This window comes from Antedon bifida, chromosome 9 (genome assembly GCF_963402885.1).
Source record: "Antedon bifida chromosome 9, ecAntBifi1.1, whole genome shotgun sequence".
Classification (NCBI taxonomy): Eukaryota; Metazoa; Echinodermata; class Crinoidea; order Comatulida; family Antedonidae; genus Antedon; species Antedon bifida.
This window is the reverse complement of record NC_136234.1, coordinates 18,309,336-18,327,001: the sequence shown is the minus strand read 5'-3', so window position 1 is coordinate 18,327,001 and position 17,666 is coordinate 18,309,336. Positions and strand designations below refer to the sequence as shown.

General features: G+C 34.3%; 1 protein-coding gene across 1 annotated transcript; it reads left to right on the top strand.

Annotated features, from left to right (window-relative positions):
- Positions 1–33: 33 nt before the first annotated feature.
- On the top strand, positions 34–16,366 carry LOC144851790 (amino acid transporter heavy chain SLC3A1-like). Its single transcript, XM_078709412.1, has 11 exons — positions 34–217; positions 2,404–2,634; positions 3,057–3,236; positions 3,351–3,502; positions 8,931–9,056; positions 11,234–11,374; positions 11,612–11,727; positions 12,742–12,949; positions 13,158–13,358; positions 14,973–15,104; positions 15,622–16,366. The coding sequence occupies exons 1-11, from the start codon at positions 76–78 to the stop codon at positions 15,967–15,969; spliced, it is 1,977 nt and encodes a 658-aa protein (XP_078565538.1). The 5' UTR covers positions 34–75; the 3' UTR covers positions 15,970–16,366.
- The last annotated feature ends 1,300 nt before the right edge of the window (positions 16,367–17,666 follow it).

Genomic DNA, 17,666 nt, shown 5'->3' with positions numbered 1-17,666 from the left:
TCGGCAGTCGAAATTATTAAAGCACGTCATCTCACTATAAACGTCTTATTTTGGTGTTAAGTTAACTTGTTTACTATGGAAAATGCAGGTTTTGAGAAGCCCGACCACGAAGAAGTAGATCTCGGGGAACCAAGCAAAGTGGAGAAAGTTGTAGACAGCGATGAAAAAGATGTTTATTTTCAGATGAGTGTTGATGAAAATGAAGAGAAGGGCAAAGGTAAATACCTTCATCTTTTTACTAATTATTATTGAATACATGACCGTGTAATAATTAAATTAATCTTGATCAGCACGTCTCTATGCATTTAATTAATAATTTACGGTATCCTAAGTCGAAATCTGTGAGTCTGGTTCATCACAGCTTCCTTTAACAGAATGATTTGGAAAAGCTAGGCCTTGAAAATAAACCCTTATTCTTTCTTTCTCGAAAATAAAGCTTCTCTATATATAAGCAATCACCAAATACTGTACGTTCATCTGTAATATGGTAATACTATATTAGGTCTAGAATAATTTGTAGGCCTATTTGTTATAATATTTATGATAACGAATTCCAGTGATATGACGCCTTAAACCAATCAACAATTATACGTATCTATACAATCAACAACAACATTTATTTAGAAACAGTTCAACAAATAAAAACAGCATACATTAATTAAAATAAATGGTAACATTACATTTTTTCTGGGATCATCGTATAAAATATCGTAGTACTAGTAGGTTAAACATTAACCAGAATGGGCGAAGCTGTATCGTACCATGGACCGTTTATCTACACTATCTCTGATAAAACAGAGAACGCCCTAATAAATTCATTTTGATGCTCAGGCACTTTTGTAAACATTAGTATAAGTATACTAATTATGGTGATTGATAATAAAGATAAATTTATCATGAGATAAAACAGAAACAAAAAATGATAAATGAGGATAAGGCTAGATTTAATGACGAAGAAGGGGGAGGATAATGAATAATGATTGGAGATTGAGATTATAACAATTAGGGCCTATCTATAAGTTAAGATTTTTTAATTATTGCCGATGGAATATGATTCAATTATTGATGACCAAAACGGCTTTTGGTAGTTTCCTAACTCCACAAACTTGAATAAACAAGAACTTACCTTATGTTCATTCCCTCTTATGCAACCATGGAAAAATATGGATACAGAGATACATTTTCAAAAACCAACACTAAATATTCGTATTCGCTTTAGAAAAGAAACTAAAGAGTAATTTGTCCGTGGTTGCATAAGAGGGAATGAAAATATGTTAGGCCTAAGTGAGTTTTTTTATATCAAAGTTCTTGCTTATTCAAGTTTGCGGAGTTAGGAAACTCGATACCAAAAGTCATTACCATATTAATTATATATCTCAGAGTTTCGCTTGTTGAGTATAAATGACTCGATTACATTATTTTAATGCAGAAATTAGTCACGCAGTTTACTTAAGAGTTTGTCTGATTTTGGTTCCCATGCAAAAACATATTAATGTATGTTAACAACTTTTAGCAAAAATACGCCGAACGCTTGCTTTGTTTCCCTTCAAACCGAGTAACCCGTTTCTAAACTTCTATATCATCCCAGAGCTAGCTGCTTGTAAGTTTGTTCATGCCAGAGGTCACTTGATCTTCTTTTATATCAAGAATTGTTTAATACTTTAACAACAGGTCGTTTTAAAATCAAATATTTGGTTGTTCATAAACGGTGCTTCTGTTTTATTCTTTACTCACTATTATAGCGGTAGGGTCAAATTCAGGGCAATAAATGCATACAGAGGCGTGTTTTATATTGACACAAGCTTACTTATTTTGACAGACAGTAGTACAGTAATTTTTAGTGGGCAGAGTAAACACTTATTGTTGGGTAAAGAACACTTGAAAACAACTATAAGATGTTTGTATTCAATCTGTAGCAGGTATCAATGACATAGGTCAGATTGAAATAAACCGGGTCAAAGACGACGCACCATTTCACAAGAATAAAGTAATACATAATGTCTTTAACCCTTAAAATAAGTGAAGGCCGGTTGCCTTATTCTCTCTATACAGTATTCAAATTTCACAAAACATGCCAGTTTGTGTGTTTAAACCTAACACCGCCCTCTTGCTTCGTTCAAAACTTTCAACCAAAGACAATACTCAGCAATAGCGAAAATGCACGCCCTCTTAAAATATTAATCTCAAACCAGATCTTGTATATAAAACATAACATAGCCTATTTAGTTTTTTATATTATTATCTATTGATCTAAAACAATTTTTATAATATTTAACAGTTTATTTGTTCACTTTTATAGGCCTCTATTTTGGCCTATATAATATAAAAAAAAAATACAGCTAATAATACTTATTGCTAATAAGTATTAATTTCGTAAAACTAACCTTATTCTTATTCATCTAGCAATGACGAAAGAGGAGTTGTTGAAATATTCTCAGTCCCATAAATGGAGGACGGCCCGTTGGACATTGCTCATCATTCTGTTCATTGGCTGGTGCGCCATCCTCGCCGCTGCTATTTCAATCATCGTCGTCACGCCCAAGTGCCTTCCATGGTGGCAGACGACTGTCATCTATCAAATTTTCCCGCTCTCTTACAAAGACACAAATAACGATGGTTTCGGTGATCTGAAAGGTATGAAAAATAAACTTAGATTTAGGTCAATGCAATCAATGAACAACGTAACTATAGTAGAACCTTCAGGACTCAAACAAGTGTCCCATGAATAGAGGTGTCCCTGACTAGGGGTATCCCAAACTGCAGGAGGAGTTCTAGTGGCCCGTTCGGCCCGTCCGGGTTGTCAATGTACACGAGTTCGTTTTTAAATTTTTTTATTATTCAATATTTCACTCACAGGCTCCTCACAAGGCACAGTCTGGAAAAGCCTTTGCAACATATAAAAACTACAATCGTACTTTGAGTGGACATGGGTGATAACAATTTCACAGCCTTTAGGGCGGCCTACAACATAACTGAGCATTATGATACTGACAAACCATGCAAACCAAAAAAAAGGCCGAATATTCTGGATTTACATTTTTGTTGTTCTATTTTAGGCATTACCGATCGCGCGGATTATCTGGAATCTCTTGGAATTGGCGCTGTCTGGTTGACGTCTGTATTTGCATCAGGCGGTAAAGCTTTTGGTTATGACGTCACAGACTTCAAAGGCATCGACTCCAGATTAGGAACACTTGATGACTTCGAAGACCTGGTTGATGCGCTTCATGGAAAAGGTAAAACTTTTGACAAAAATAATCTGCGTCTAGTTTTTGTTTCGAACATCTGCTTTGATCATCGTGTTGTATTTGGTTTTGGAGAAATTAAGCCTTTAATTTGAATTTTCTAAGGTATTTCGGTTATTCTGGACTTCGTGCCTAACCAATCGAGTGATGAACACGAATGGTTCAACAAAAGTAGCAAAGATGCGTCGGGTGGTAGCGGTAATGAATACAACAACTACTACGTCTGGTCTGACAAGTCTACTCCACCAAATAATTGGGTACGTTTACTGTTTTTTTGGTTATCCGCACTTGGCGGATAACCCCTTGTTATTGTCAGGATCTTTTTTTTTTTTTTTTTTTTTCTCTTTGGTTATCCGCAACTTAGTTGCAGGATAACCCATGTGATTGTAAATATCTTTTTCATCAGCATTGCTTGTAAACATAACTTTGTATAACTTGGTAAAAAGATTGACATTGAAGTGTAGATGTGCAGCCAAGCTTTTGGACGATGTCAGATCCGCGTTGCGTAAGTTGCGCGCGATTTTATGAAATTCTATAACTGATCATAACTTTAGAACCAACAAATATTGTTTCATGAAACTTAATAAAATTATAATTCATATCATGGGTCAACTTTCTATGGATTAAAAATGGCATGTTTTACAAGAAGTTACGCGCGCACGCGCATTTAAAGTTTTAAAATGCGCAAAATTAATTTCTAATCAACTTTCTACGCTGATCATAACATTTTAAGCATGTCAAAAATTCCCGCGCGCGCGAAAAAAAATACGCGTAAGGTGCGCACGGAGTATGAAAATCATGTTTTTTTCTCTTGAATTGTGATTTTCTAGCCTTTCCTAGTCATTTTTAAAAAGATTAAAATCATTTCAAATTAAAATAACGTCATACGAACACGTTGATTTAGACCATTTGCGTGCGTTTTAGATGCGAAAGTTACAACATATTGTCAAAATTATGCCTATTTTTAATCTATTATAGCTCCTCAGGATCATCCACGACCCCCAATTTTTTAATTTTAATATGTAAGCAGATATGTTGTAGATATGAATTCATGCAGAATCTTTACCACTCGAATGTTATGACGTCATCGTATGGCCACACGAATGTAAAATATAGGATTTTTTACTCTTTCGTTATTGCTTATCACATTCAACAAAGCGCATCTCGCTTATACGTATTCCATTTCCCCCGAAATTATAATATTGTCAACGTCAATCAACTATCTTTCGCATGAATTAACAAATTTTAATTTTTATGACGTCATCATGTCTAAAAACGTAAATAACTTGGGTTACTTGTTTTCATCTTTACAGTAAATTTCAATCTGTTATAGCTCGTCAGATTAAAAAGTGATAATCATGATTAAAACGTTTTCTGGAAGCTATTGGATTGCAGATACGAATTGATGTGAATATTTTACCAATCAGATGTTGTGACGTCATCATATGGCCAGTTGAATTCAAAAAGTCATATTTTCATCTCTTGCGTAAAAGTTCATTGCGTTTAAACAAGAGCGCATCTCACTTTTACGTACCCAAAATTCTTCAAATTTGTTTTAATGTAATTATTTAGATAATTATCTTCTAAAATTGTTATCTTTATATGTCAATTTGATGATTTCATCGTGTTAATAATTGGATTTAAAAGATGGGTCTCGTAATTTTGTCTATGATCACTGTATATAACATATACAGTTTATTCTGTAAAATACTGTAATATGGTGTATGCTACATAATAGGTACAATTCAGCACTGTAAACATTCTTAATTCATGTCATAGGATGGCATAATAATTGTTGAGGTTCATATAGTTATAAGTATGTGCATGTTGCGTTTGCGCGGATAACCCGAACTCGTCAAAGTGACGAGTTCAAATCTAGTTGGTTATCCGCACTTGGCGGATAACCCCTTGTTATTGTCAGGATCTTTTTTTTTTTTTTTTTTTTTTTTTTCTATGTTATTCTTCTTTCTTTCCCTGAATTTTGTTGGCAGCGTATCTCTAATTCTGGCCAACATAAGATTGTGTAACTTTGTCATAAGATTGACCTGTAGCTGTAGATGTGCAGGACGTTTCGTTTTTTGACTATAGAGTTGCGCCGCGTAAGTTACGCGTGATTTTGTGAATTTCGCGTATTTACCATAGATTGAAAACCAAAAAACAATTGAAATTGAAACTTGGCAAAAGTGTAATTTATATCATGCGCTAACTTTCTATGGATTAAAAATGGCACTTTTTACAGAAAGTTACGGGCGCACGCGCTTTTAAAATTTAAAAATGCGAAAAATCAATTTCTAATCAACTTTCTACGCGTTTCATGTCATTTTGAGCATTTCAAAAATTCCCACGCGCGCGCAATTTTTTTACGCGTGCGTGCGCACTTAGCGCAAAAACACCTTTTTTTTCCTTAATTTTTGTTTTTCCAGCCTTTTCTAGTAATTTTACCAACTTTTAAACTATTTTGACTTAAAATCATGTCATACGAGCTCGTAGAATTGGACAATTCGCGCGCGTTTTTGATAAAAAAGTTCAAAAATTCGTGAAAATTATGCCTTTTTTAAAAAAGTCATAGATTCTAAACTACGTGGTGAAATTTTTTTAAATTACAGATTCTGGAAGTTGATAAGTTTTAGATATTGAATAATGAATCGATATGGCTAACCGGACATTGTGACGTCATCGTATGGCCACTCGAATATAAAATATAGGATTTTTGTCTCTTTCGTCATAGCTCATCACATTTAATAGAGCGCATCTCCAATTATCCGTATTCTATTGCCCTCCATTTTTTTATATTGTCTAGGTCAATCAATTATCTTTCACATGATTTACCATTTTTAAAATTGTGATGACGTCATCATGGTCAAAAGCGTCATTAACTTTGGGCACTAAATTTTCACCTATTCTGAACTGTATGTAGTACGTATACAGTATATAGTGTATACTGTATATACTTTGACGTGACGCAAAATAGAGAGCACACTAACATTTTTTCCAATAGCATAATCGTTTTTCTGTGCGTAATATTCTAACGTATGACGTGCACGTGGCTTTTGGGCTGCGGATAACCTAACTCGTCCGTAGTGACGAGTTCAAATCTAGTTTTTTTTCTATTTTCTTCTTTCTTTCCACGAATTTTGTTGCACGCATATCTCTAATTATGGCCAACATAAGATTGTGTAACTTTGTCATAATATTGACCTGTAGCGGTAGATGTGCAGGACGTTTAGTTTTTTGACTTTAGAGTCGCGCAACGTGACTTACGCGCCATTTTATGAATTTCAATGATTGATCATAGATTAAAAACCAAAAGTCATTTTGTATTGAAACTTGGTGAAAATTTAAGTCATATCAAGCGCAAACTTTCTATGGAGTAAAAATGGCAGGTTGCGCAGAAAGTTACGCGCGCACGCGCGTGTAAAATTTCAAATTGCGAAAAATCCATTTCTAATCAACTTTCTACGCGTTTCATGTCATTTTCAGCATTTCAAAAATTCCCACGCGTGCGCAATATTTTTACGCGCGCGTGCGCACGTAGCGCAAAAACATGTTTTTTTTGCTTGATTTTTGTTTTTTCAGCCTTTTCTAGTCATTTTACCAACTTTCAAACAATTTCGACTTAAAATCACGTCACACGAGCACGTAGAATTGGATAATTTGTGCGCGTTTTTGATGAAAAACTTCAAAAATTCGTCAAAATTAGACCTTTTTTTAAACTGTCATAAATTCTAAACTACGTGGTGAACTTTTTTTAAATTACATATTCTGGAAGTAGATGAGTTGTATTTCTCGAATCATGCATTGATATGGCTAACCGGACATTGTGACGTCATCGTATAGCCACCCGAATATAAAATATAGGATTTTTTTCTCTTTCGTCAGAGCTCTTCAAATTTAATAGAGCGCATCTCTACTTATCCATATTCCATTTCCCTCAATTTTTTTAATTTGTCTAGGTCAATCAATTATCTTTCGCATGATTTACAATTTTTAAAATTGTTATGACGTCATCATGTTCAAAAGCGTCAATAACTTTGGTCACTTCTTTTCACCTATTCTGCACTGTATGTAGTACGTATAAAGTATATAGTGTATACCGTATATACTCAGACGTGACGCAAAATAGAGGGCGCACTAACATTTTTTCAATGGCATAATCGTTTTTCTGCGCGCAATATTCTAACGTATGACGTGCGCGTGGTTTTTGCGCTGCGGATAACCTAACTCGTCCGTAGTGACGAGTTCAAATCTAGTTTTAATCCTTATGTTTGTATATTTATTAGGGAGAAAATAAATTAAGAAATATTTTGTTTTCTAGTTTCCAATTATATTCCACCGAATATGTTTTTCAGTTTTGTTGTAAACTCTATCTAAAATTCAGTGCTGAGAAGCCACTGACCAAATAATGGAAACTTTTAAACTTTTAGTCAACTCTAGAGGGCGTAAAACTACTACAGTATAAACACATTCTCTCCCGCCACTAAATGATTGCATTGGAATTACATTGAGAAAAACAATTAGGTGTACACTTTAATTTAAAAAGATACAACAGAACTTCAAATTTGGGAAATTAGAAAGCAAATAAATATATTTATTTAAAAACTTTTAGAATAACTCTAGAGGGCGTAAAGTTACGATAAACAATCTCTCCACTAATAAATAGTGGAGAGAATTTATTATTCCATTGAAATTACGTTGAGGAGAAAAAAAAAACCAACAAGAAAATACACTTGGGTTTTTTACCATGAACTTTTACCGTTTAATTGATAACGTTACGGCACAGCAGACATTCAATGCTGGGAAACAATGGAGCAAATACTGGAAACTATCAAACTTTTAATAAACTCTAGAGGGCGTAACCAATAATTCTCTCCACTAAATTATCACATTGAAATTACGTTGAGAATAATCCATATCTGTGTAGTTAATTACATGTCTTCGTATCGTGGAAATGGACTGATTTTTTTAAGGTTATTTGTATATGTGTCACCACAACAGAATGTGCATGTTGTGGATTATCTGCAATAGTCTGTAATGGGTTACGGATTACCAATGCACAAATTTTATTGTTTGTTTTGATTTTTTTAAATTCACATTAAACGGGTGTTTTTAGAACAACAACAACGTACATTCTGGATTTTATATTAGATATGGATGATATGTTTTGTCAAACTGGTATTTTCATTTTTAACTAACGAATTAGACTACTTTATACAGTACAGTGATTCCTTTTAAAGGGAAGTATAGGCTCGTAATATTAAACAAATTTTAATTTTAAAATGGTCCTGGAAAAACATACATTTCTTGGTTTATTTATTTGGTATACGCATTTTTTTAATTGTTGTAAGTTTGGATTTCTTTTTCTTTTTATATATTTTATTGATTTTAATGATGGAGTCAGGGCAGTTATTTGCTGCTGATAAAGGCCTCTCATGTTGAATATTAAAAATCAATTAACAACTTTTTAATTACAGAATATAATTAATTTTCACAATACACTCAAACTGGTCGCTGTACGTGTATGTACCAAAAACAGCCAATGTGGCTTTGAAATTCGGAAAAGTTACATTTGTTATTTCGCGTTTATTGACAACTTTAGCTATACCTATCAGTAATGGCCTATCAAATGGTGAAATATGTTATTTAAAATATGGATGAAAAACGTGTGACCCTTTTCATTTGTTATAGATCAGTACGCATGGAGGGCCAGCCTGGAAAAAATCAGAAACCAATCGTAAAAGCTACCTTCACCAAATGTCATCATGTCAACCTGACTTTAACTGGAGAAACGACGGCCTGAAGGAAAAGATGAAGGTTAGTATTTCGACAATTGGTGATTACCAATTCGAGCGGAGACTTACTCAGCTCCGCCTCTGTGGGCCGGGTGATTGAGATGTATTTCTTTTTATGGTAGCTATAAATACTTTTCTTTTTTAAGTATGTGTTAATTCGTTAAACTTGGAAACCAGCATAAATCAACTTTTACTTATTCAAATTACTGTTAAAGCCTGAGGAAACGAGAAATCATTTGCTTGATTTTTGACAGGTTGTGTACGTCGTGGTTTCTCCCTTCCGGATTACCCTCTAGCCAGCCTAAACCTTCAACTAATTACTAAAAGGCCTACATTCCCTCTGTGCTAAATTATAAATATTTTGTTTTTATTATTTCTATTTCATATGAATATTTAGTTTTTTTTACATGCCTACACAACATTTAGATTTTTACATTTTTATTTGCTATTTTAAAATCTAGCCACTGTTATCTCCGGCATCTTTTTGTTCAGTAATTTGTTACATTTATATATGTAAATCATGTATGTATCCAATCGGCAGAGAGTACTACAGTTTCTCTCGAAAAAAAACCGTCCTAACGAAACGTTTGTACGGTATTCCTAGTAAAAAATTGTTATTGACATGGCATAAATGTGAAAAAAAAATAGTTTCTGACCAAAATTATGAGAAATAAAGTATCTTCTTTTTTTTTCATATTCAACATCGCCCTCTACTGTGTATTACGCAAGCCAAAACTGTCACTTGCAATATCGCTTAAATATCCGGCTGTCGTTTTTTAGATATCTGTATTTCCATTCGAAGTGATGATTAAAACAATTCAATTCTAAATGAAGATGATCCCGCAAGAACATTAAGTGCTCCGTGTAGCCTAATTGTTCAATAAACATCGTGTTTGTTATGTTACTGGGTCAGGTCAAATGCATATGGTCGCGTTTTATGTGCGTTTCGATTAGTCGTTGTGATGCAACGTAGAGTGTGATTGTTTGCCGAAACGGACTGTTCTTCGGCATCACGCGCCAAAAGGTGATAATGATAGAAATACGCGGGATAGCATTAGTCCTTAGGTTCAACCAGTTGGAGCAACCAATTGAGCTAATTACACGATGTGCAAAAGCTATGGATGACTCAATTTCGCACGTCCGAACCGCTTTACGAATGTTATTGTTATGACCCTGTTAATTCCGTGACCTGATTTACTTGATTGGGTTTAAGCATTTCACAGGTGGCGGTTATGAATAAAAATGCGGAGCTGGCCACCTGGTACTACCGCATCCAACACATGTCGCGGCCACATGTGTATCCCGTTGCATCTCTAGGTCGCTGGTAGCCAAAAACCCGTATAATCCGGCTGCGTAAGCCTTCGTCAGAGTGTGTTCGCGTCTAAATGCCTCAATCGTGCAACATTAACTTTGGTAGAAAGTTATGCAAACTGACATTCGTAATGCGAGCAGTCTTGGATTAGTGATCAACTGTCACTGGAATATAGATCACTAAATGTTCAAGTTAAACAAAACACATTTCCGGAAATTCACAATTAAATAGCAAATCAGCCCAGTAATAAAAGAAAGTCTTTTATAAAATAAATTAAGTTATAAATATGAAATTATTGAAGATGTTTGAGAAAGATTTACTATTGGTAACTGTATAAAATGGATACATTTGAAATTGAAAGGATCTGTAATGGTATTCAGTTGTCGGTGTTCTTAGTATATATATCTGTATTTTTTTTGGTAGATTTTTCCATCATTTTAAACACATTTTGCCGTTAAAACTATCTATAATCGATCACCATCACTAAGACTGACACTAAGAAATTTCATAACACAACTCGCATGGCGGAAAAACTGTTTGAAGAAATCCATATAGCTATTGCATTACCCCCGGGAAAGTAATCGCACACATGGCTGACTTAAGAGGAAATAATTACTGAGAATGTGTTTCAAAATCGGATATCATAATAAGACTTCTTTAGATGGGATACGTTTAGCAACTAAGCACATTCATCATGTATATAAATATTAATCATTTATTTTCATAACTTTAATAAACAATTCTCTGAACGAAAAAGTCGCAAATAAGTGACTGCAATTGGGAATATCCATTATAAAGCACTGTCAACACTATCAAACTAGTTTGACAAAAAACAAATGTGCAGTTTTAGTTATTGTTATTTTAGCCTATTGTTTTTTTATTTTTAGGATATTCTGGAGTTTTGGCTTGAGAAGGGCGTTGATGGGATGAACATGCACGGGATCCAATTTCTGTATGAAACGTCAAAACTTGATCAGGATGAGCCAGTGAACCCAAGTTTTAATGACATGCTTTACAACGGATCTCTTGTGAGTCGACTGCTGTTAATGATTATGAATTGTATACCACAATTATTATTATTATTATTATTAGCCGAGAATGTACAGTACCCAGTACTGTATCTATCGGTACCAGCACGATACTCGCACTAGCCGATGCTAGTTCGTGTTTGGCCTTTTTTCCAGAGTACTAGGCTTAACATTCATGAGGCTAAAAAAAACATGTGTTCAAATTCGAAATCTTTACAATACTATATTTTCTTTTAGGAACAATACGACAGCTTAAAACACTATTATACATCGGAAAACACGTTGACCCAAGACGTGTTGGAAGATTGGAGAACCGGCATATTTGATGATTATTCTACGGCAGGTGGATACAGGTAACGATAACTCTAAAGCTATGTTTATACACTACCAAACTTTATGTAATGTTCCCATATATGGGCATGATGACGTCATATCATTACCATATTTGGGCACATCACATTTTTTTTTGTCGAACTAGTTTGATAGTGTAGAGAGATTTATACATACACTTCACCCTATACGTTGACTTTACGTACGAGTGGCCATAAAAATTTGTTCCCACTACAGACGCAACGTAGACGTCACGCAAGTTGACCAATCACAATCTTTTTTTAAATTGATCAAATAACTTACGTTGCGTTACGTCATTGCATTGCATCCTAGTGGAAACAAAGCGTAGGCTACGTTAAAGATGTATTGTCCCTTTGTCAAATTCCAAAAAAATAAAAAATAAAAGATTTTGAAAAAAAGTGGGTCATTTTGAAGTATCATAATAGTTATTAACTTTCACCAAAAATTAGTCGAAAAAAAAATCATTTAACTGAAATACAGACGTTTTTTGGTTCAAAAAATAACTTTGACTTCCAGTCAAAGTTTTCGATCAAAACATATCTCATAATGCAACGCGCTTATTTGGCTACTCTGTATGCATATTCATAAAACTTCCTCGCGATCTGTGTGAAAACATCTCCTCAACCGTGACGAGTTGTAAACAATCCTAATTAGCATCATGCATAATGTATAATCATGGTTTGAAATCTTTGTTTACTTTCGATCGCGATGATTTTCCAGAAGAAATGTAATCAGGTTAATTTAGCTGTTAATTACGTAAAATTGTTGTTTTTGGCTCGAATTTTCGACTTAAAGTGAATAACTTTAACATTACTTTGATATGGCCAATTTAAATTTAGAATATTCTGACCTTCATTTTTTTGTGTTTCAAGGGACAATACATCTTTAACGCTTACTTTCTTTCGAATTATAGAACCATCGGGACCCGACCATTTAATAGGAGGGGTTCGCGTTAGCTCTACAGCGAGTATATTGAAACAAACATTATTTTTTGTTAATTTTTTAAATATTATTAGAGTCTTGATGACCAATTCCGACAGCAATACGTCCTATGTCATGCAGTACTATGGAAAAAGCGGCGAGAACAAGGCTGATATTCCCCAGAACTTCAATCTAGCCCGGCTCAGTGGTCAAATGGGCAGTGATGTAACTGGACTACATATTGCGGACATAATAAGTGAAGCAATCAGTGAATTGCCCAGTGGTAAATGGCCCAATTTCCAGGTAACATAATTCAATTATATAAAAAACAGATAATTTGAATAAAACAAATCAACCTACCAAAACCATGCTAATGAATCAGAGGATTAAATATGTTTAGATGTTTGAAAAAAAAATATCTGTAAACAAATATTTTTGCTTTGTTTGATATAATTCGCAATAATTAGATTTTTAATAAAGATATTGTTTATATATATTTATAACGTTACAGTTTGGTAATTTTGAGACCAGGCGTATGGCGAGTCGTTTTGGGGAGACGGTAAACGGAGACCGGTATGGGCGTCCCATAAACATGCTCCTGCTTACTCTACCCGGCACGCCTATCTGTTACTATGGAGACGAGATTGGTATGGAGGATATTGAGCTGGATTCATCTTATGTATATCAAGATATTTTGGCAATTGATGACCCTGTAAGTAATGTGTACTCTGTTAAAGAGTGAACATTTACTCTTTTGAAGGAATTGTCACTCTTTCAAAGAGCGATACAAGCCATCACTCTTAGTTACTCTAGAAAAAAAAATGATGTTTGGTCCATCGGTCTTTCTAATATCTGTACAATTAAAGCGTGGTTTCCACTTAAGCTTTGGTTCCCACTAGCGATGCAACACAAGGACGTAACGCAAGGTAAGTGATTTGACCAATGACAAGCAATGGATTATTCGAATAATGGCTTGTCAACTCGCTTGCGTTGCGCGTACGTCCTTACGTTGCGTCCTCTAGTGGGAATCAAGATTTAGTTACTCTAGAAAAATTATTTGGTCTATCGGTCTGATATCTAATAAAGCGTGGTTCCCACTAGGGTGTCGCAACGCAGCGACGTATTGACGCAAAGTGTTGTATTGCGTAATCACAAGTGGGAACCGACTCGCCTACAATAAAACTTTTCCATGCCTAGTTGGTCAACCGAACTCGCTCACCACTATTTGTCCTTGAAACTCACCTTTTGCTATTTTAATTTTACCGTCTATATTTCATTTCTTGTTGATTTGAAACAATTGCTATGTGGCGTGTTTTTCAATTGCAATACGTGATTTAGAAAGTAATAAATGTTAAACCGGAGACGGAGTTATTTTTCAAACATTTTCGTTAATATCGTCTTAATAAGCTCGAGTATATCTTCTCTCTTTTTATTTTGTTTATTGTATTTGGAGTTCAACATTAAATAACTTAACGGGATAAAACTCTGACGTTTTAGAAAATTCCCTCGTGTTTCTTTTGTTGCGGATTTTGGCTCACCTCGATACAGAATTTCGGCCTATTATATTGTGAAATTATATTTTTCTCATGTTAGTGGTATTGTACATGTCATAAGCTTTAATTTTCACATAGCTACATATTTAAAAGGGGCGTGGTCAAAATGATGTCATTAAATTGTTCGAATTATTGGGGGCCCCTTCTAGAATTGTTAGTTAGGTCCTAAAGAAGGTTTCTGCCAAGTTTGGTGCTTTTGTCACAAAGTGCACAATATGGCCAAAAATAGGCCCTAAGCGACCTGACTATATGCCCATTGCCTTTATACAAACATAGCGGCTTTCTCATTTTTCAAATTTTCTTATCTTAAGCCATTTATAATACATTCATTAATTTCCAGTTTATCACTTTTTATATTTTTTACAGAAATTTATATATAGTGTATAATATGTATTTGTATAATGTACCGTTGTATAACAACAGAATGAATAAAGATTCAAGATTCAATTTATTGTCACATAATATTACATACATGAAATTTGTTTTCCTGAGCTTAGAAACATAGATATAGGCCTAATACAATTTAAAACACAATATAAAAACGTAACACCTTAACTAATTATCTTGAAAAATGTACATTAGATATAGATGACAATGGGGAAAAAGAGTCTCTAAACGGTTAATTTTAACTTTGCATTGCCGAATTCTACCAGATCTATTAAACTTACAATACTATTTAGTGGGTATATAAATGTGGGTGACCCTCACAAAAGACAGAAAAAAAAGAGTTATACTTACATTTTTTGATGAGCTTGTTTTGCTTACTTTTTCAGGCGAATGCTGCGATGAAAACCAGGGAGTATGAATTATCACCTATGCAATGGGATAATACAATGTTTGCTGGATTTTCCTACAACAAAACATGGATACACATTAATGACAATCACGATCAAATAAACGTACAGGTTTGTTTAATTTCGGTGTTTGGATTTTTCATTTCATCGTTTTTTATTCATGGTCACAAACTACTGTGTTTATTGTTGTTCTTATTTATAACATTTGCATTAGGCCGCCTATAGTATAGTTCATTATTATTATTCTTCATTTGGTCCAATATAAAAAAAAATACATCAGGAATTCTTCTTATATACACTGCAGAGATAATAAAAAATATACATATAAAATGACAAATTCCTTCACTTGCACTGATGAAGGGCTAGTGTTGCCCGAAAGCTCTGCTAACTTTTCTGGCTGTTTTACTTATCGTTTTGATTTAGCTTTTCGCTTTTTTTTTGTATCTCCATTGAGATCCAGCCACTGATACCCACAGCATTGTCATTTTTTCAGTAATTTGCCTTTGGATTTATAAATTTACAAATCTATATAAAATCACAACTCAATATTTTCTTTAAAAAATACCCATACTGTATAATTTTCTGTTGTATAAATTTATATAGATAAAATGTTTTTTTTTTTAAACAGGCTCAAGAAAATTCCGATGCCTCTATGTTAAGCATGTTCAAGGCTCTTACAAAACTGCGTTCGGACAATCGAGCGTTCCAAAGCGACAATTTCCGAGAATTCACGATTCTACACAGCACCGTAAACGTGGTCGCCTTCACTCGGGAACCAGATGACGACAGTAACGAATATCTGACGATTGTCAACTTCGGCACGGCTTCGACAGTTACCGATCTCCACGAACTTAATGAGGCCATACCAATTGAGGGCGTGGTTGCTGTGAGCACCCACATGAACAGAAACGGTAATACTGTTCAATTGAATAAAATCAAACTAGACGCTGCCGAGGGACTAGTCATCAACATTTAAAACGCGGTCAGGACTATTTCCTGTTTTAGTTTAGACGTAGTTATACAATTATAGGCTACACCCTAATGAGTAGTTAGGTATAACAAGTAAGAAATGTAATTAACAGGTTCTCAACTAGGCCATTAATTATGTGATCAAATTAGTCTATTGGTGGGCTAGGCTCTGAGTTTACCATACGAGCAGTTCTGTCAATTTCTTCAACCACAATCTGACAGTACTTATAATTGCACAAATGTGTGAAGAAACGTCTAATTAAACATAACAAATTTTAATCCGAAGCCTTATAATACGTGCACGTAAGCAGTCTGTAGGCGGTCAGACATTAATTTGTACACAAACGTTGTTAGCACAAGTGGACACACACAACATTTACATATATAAAAGGTTCTCCCAATTGCCACTGTTATCACCGTTATGACTTCTCTATTCCATATTGATCAATGGTAGGAACAATCAAGGTGCTTTAAACAGTCCTGACTTTGTTTGTATCAAACCTGTAGTGGCGGTAATTATCGCTGTTGGTTTCGATTGAATAAAAAATAAATATAAATAAATAAATAAATATTGATTATTTAATGACAATACAAAGTAAGATATTGGACAATTAATAAACAACTGAAGATGGTACCTTGATGTTTAATTATTTTTAAATTACATATAATTTTGACGCAGACAGCAGATAATTTTTGAAGACGTAAACCTTTATTCAATCTTTAAAGTGATGGTAATAATGATGACAACAAAAGTAAAGGATCTTCAATGAATATAAACTTTTTTTTTACGCGTTTGTCTTCAAAGAAAATATTTCTAAACCGAAATCTTTAATCACATCATTGAATCAGATTCACGTGTTTCTAATTGCTTTAAAAAATAAACTTTTTGTTATTGTGTTAACTACTACATTGTCATCACATGGCACTCGGGGGTTTCGGATGAGACGGTAAGTTTGCAACCCATCACCGATATTTATTCCCTTGGAGCCAAAACGACCCTAATTGGTATGGGATACTATCTTATTAAAGAATAGGATATGGAGAATTTTCTTTCAACTATGCTAAATGCGTTTCTCGTGTGTCGCATCAGTGCGTTACGTTCTATAGGTAACGCAACATTGCGTTACAAATGTTAACACGCATGGAAGGGATTTGAGTTGATCCATAACGCGAAACCTTCACATTAAGGTCGTCTTTTTACAGTTGTCTGATTTTCTCCCTCCTAGCTGCTGTAAATAACATGCATGTTTGCCAAAATAGCCCACTTTCGTTGTAAACAAAAGCTTAAGCAGATAGCGATTAACAAAGGATGTAGCCATGACCCACGCAAAATGTAGACTAATTTTATGACGACAAATATCAAGATTAGCTTACAATTATCGTACCTATAGTGAAATCACAATCACGTTCATTTGCAATCATTAACGAACACTTTACTTACATATTACATACAATCAAAACATCTTCCTTTTTCAAAACCATAATCTCGTTCACACTATGGGTGAATGTGTACAGCGTTCGATTTGTGAGATTGGAAACCAAGGGGATATACACTGAGATAATACGGAAACATGTATATTCTTAACAAGTAATTTACTTACATCTGTGGTATTATGTCATACCAAACATACATGCCTGCATATAGTTTGGTTGCCAATAGAGTAACTTATGCAGGATGCGTTAAGCGCAGCATCCACATAGCTG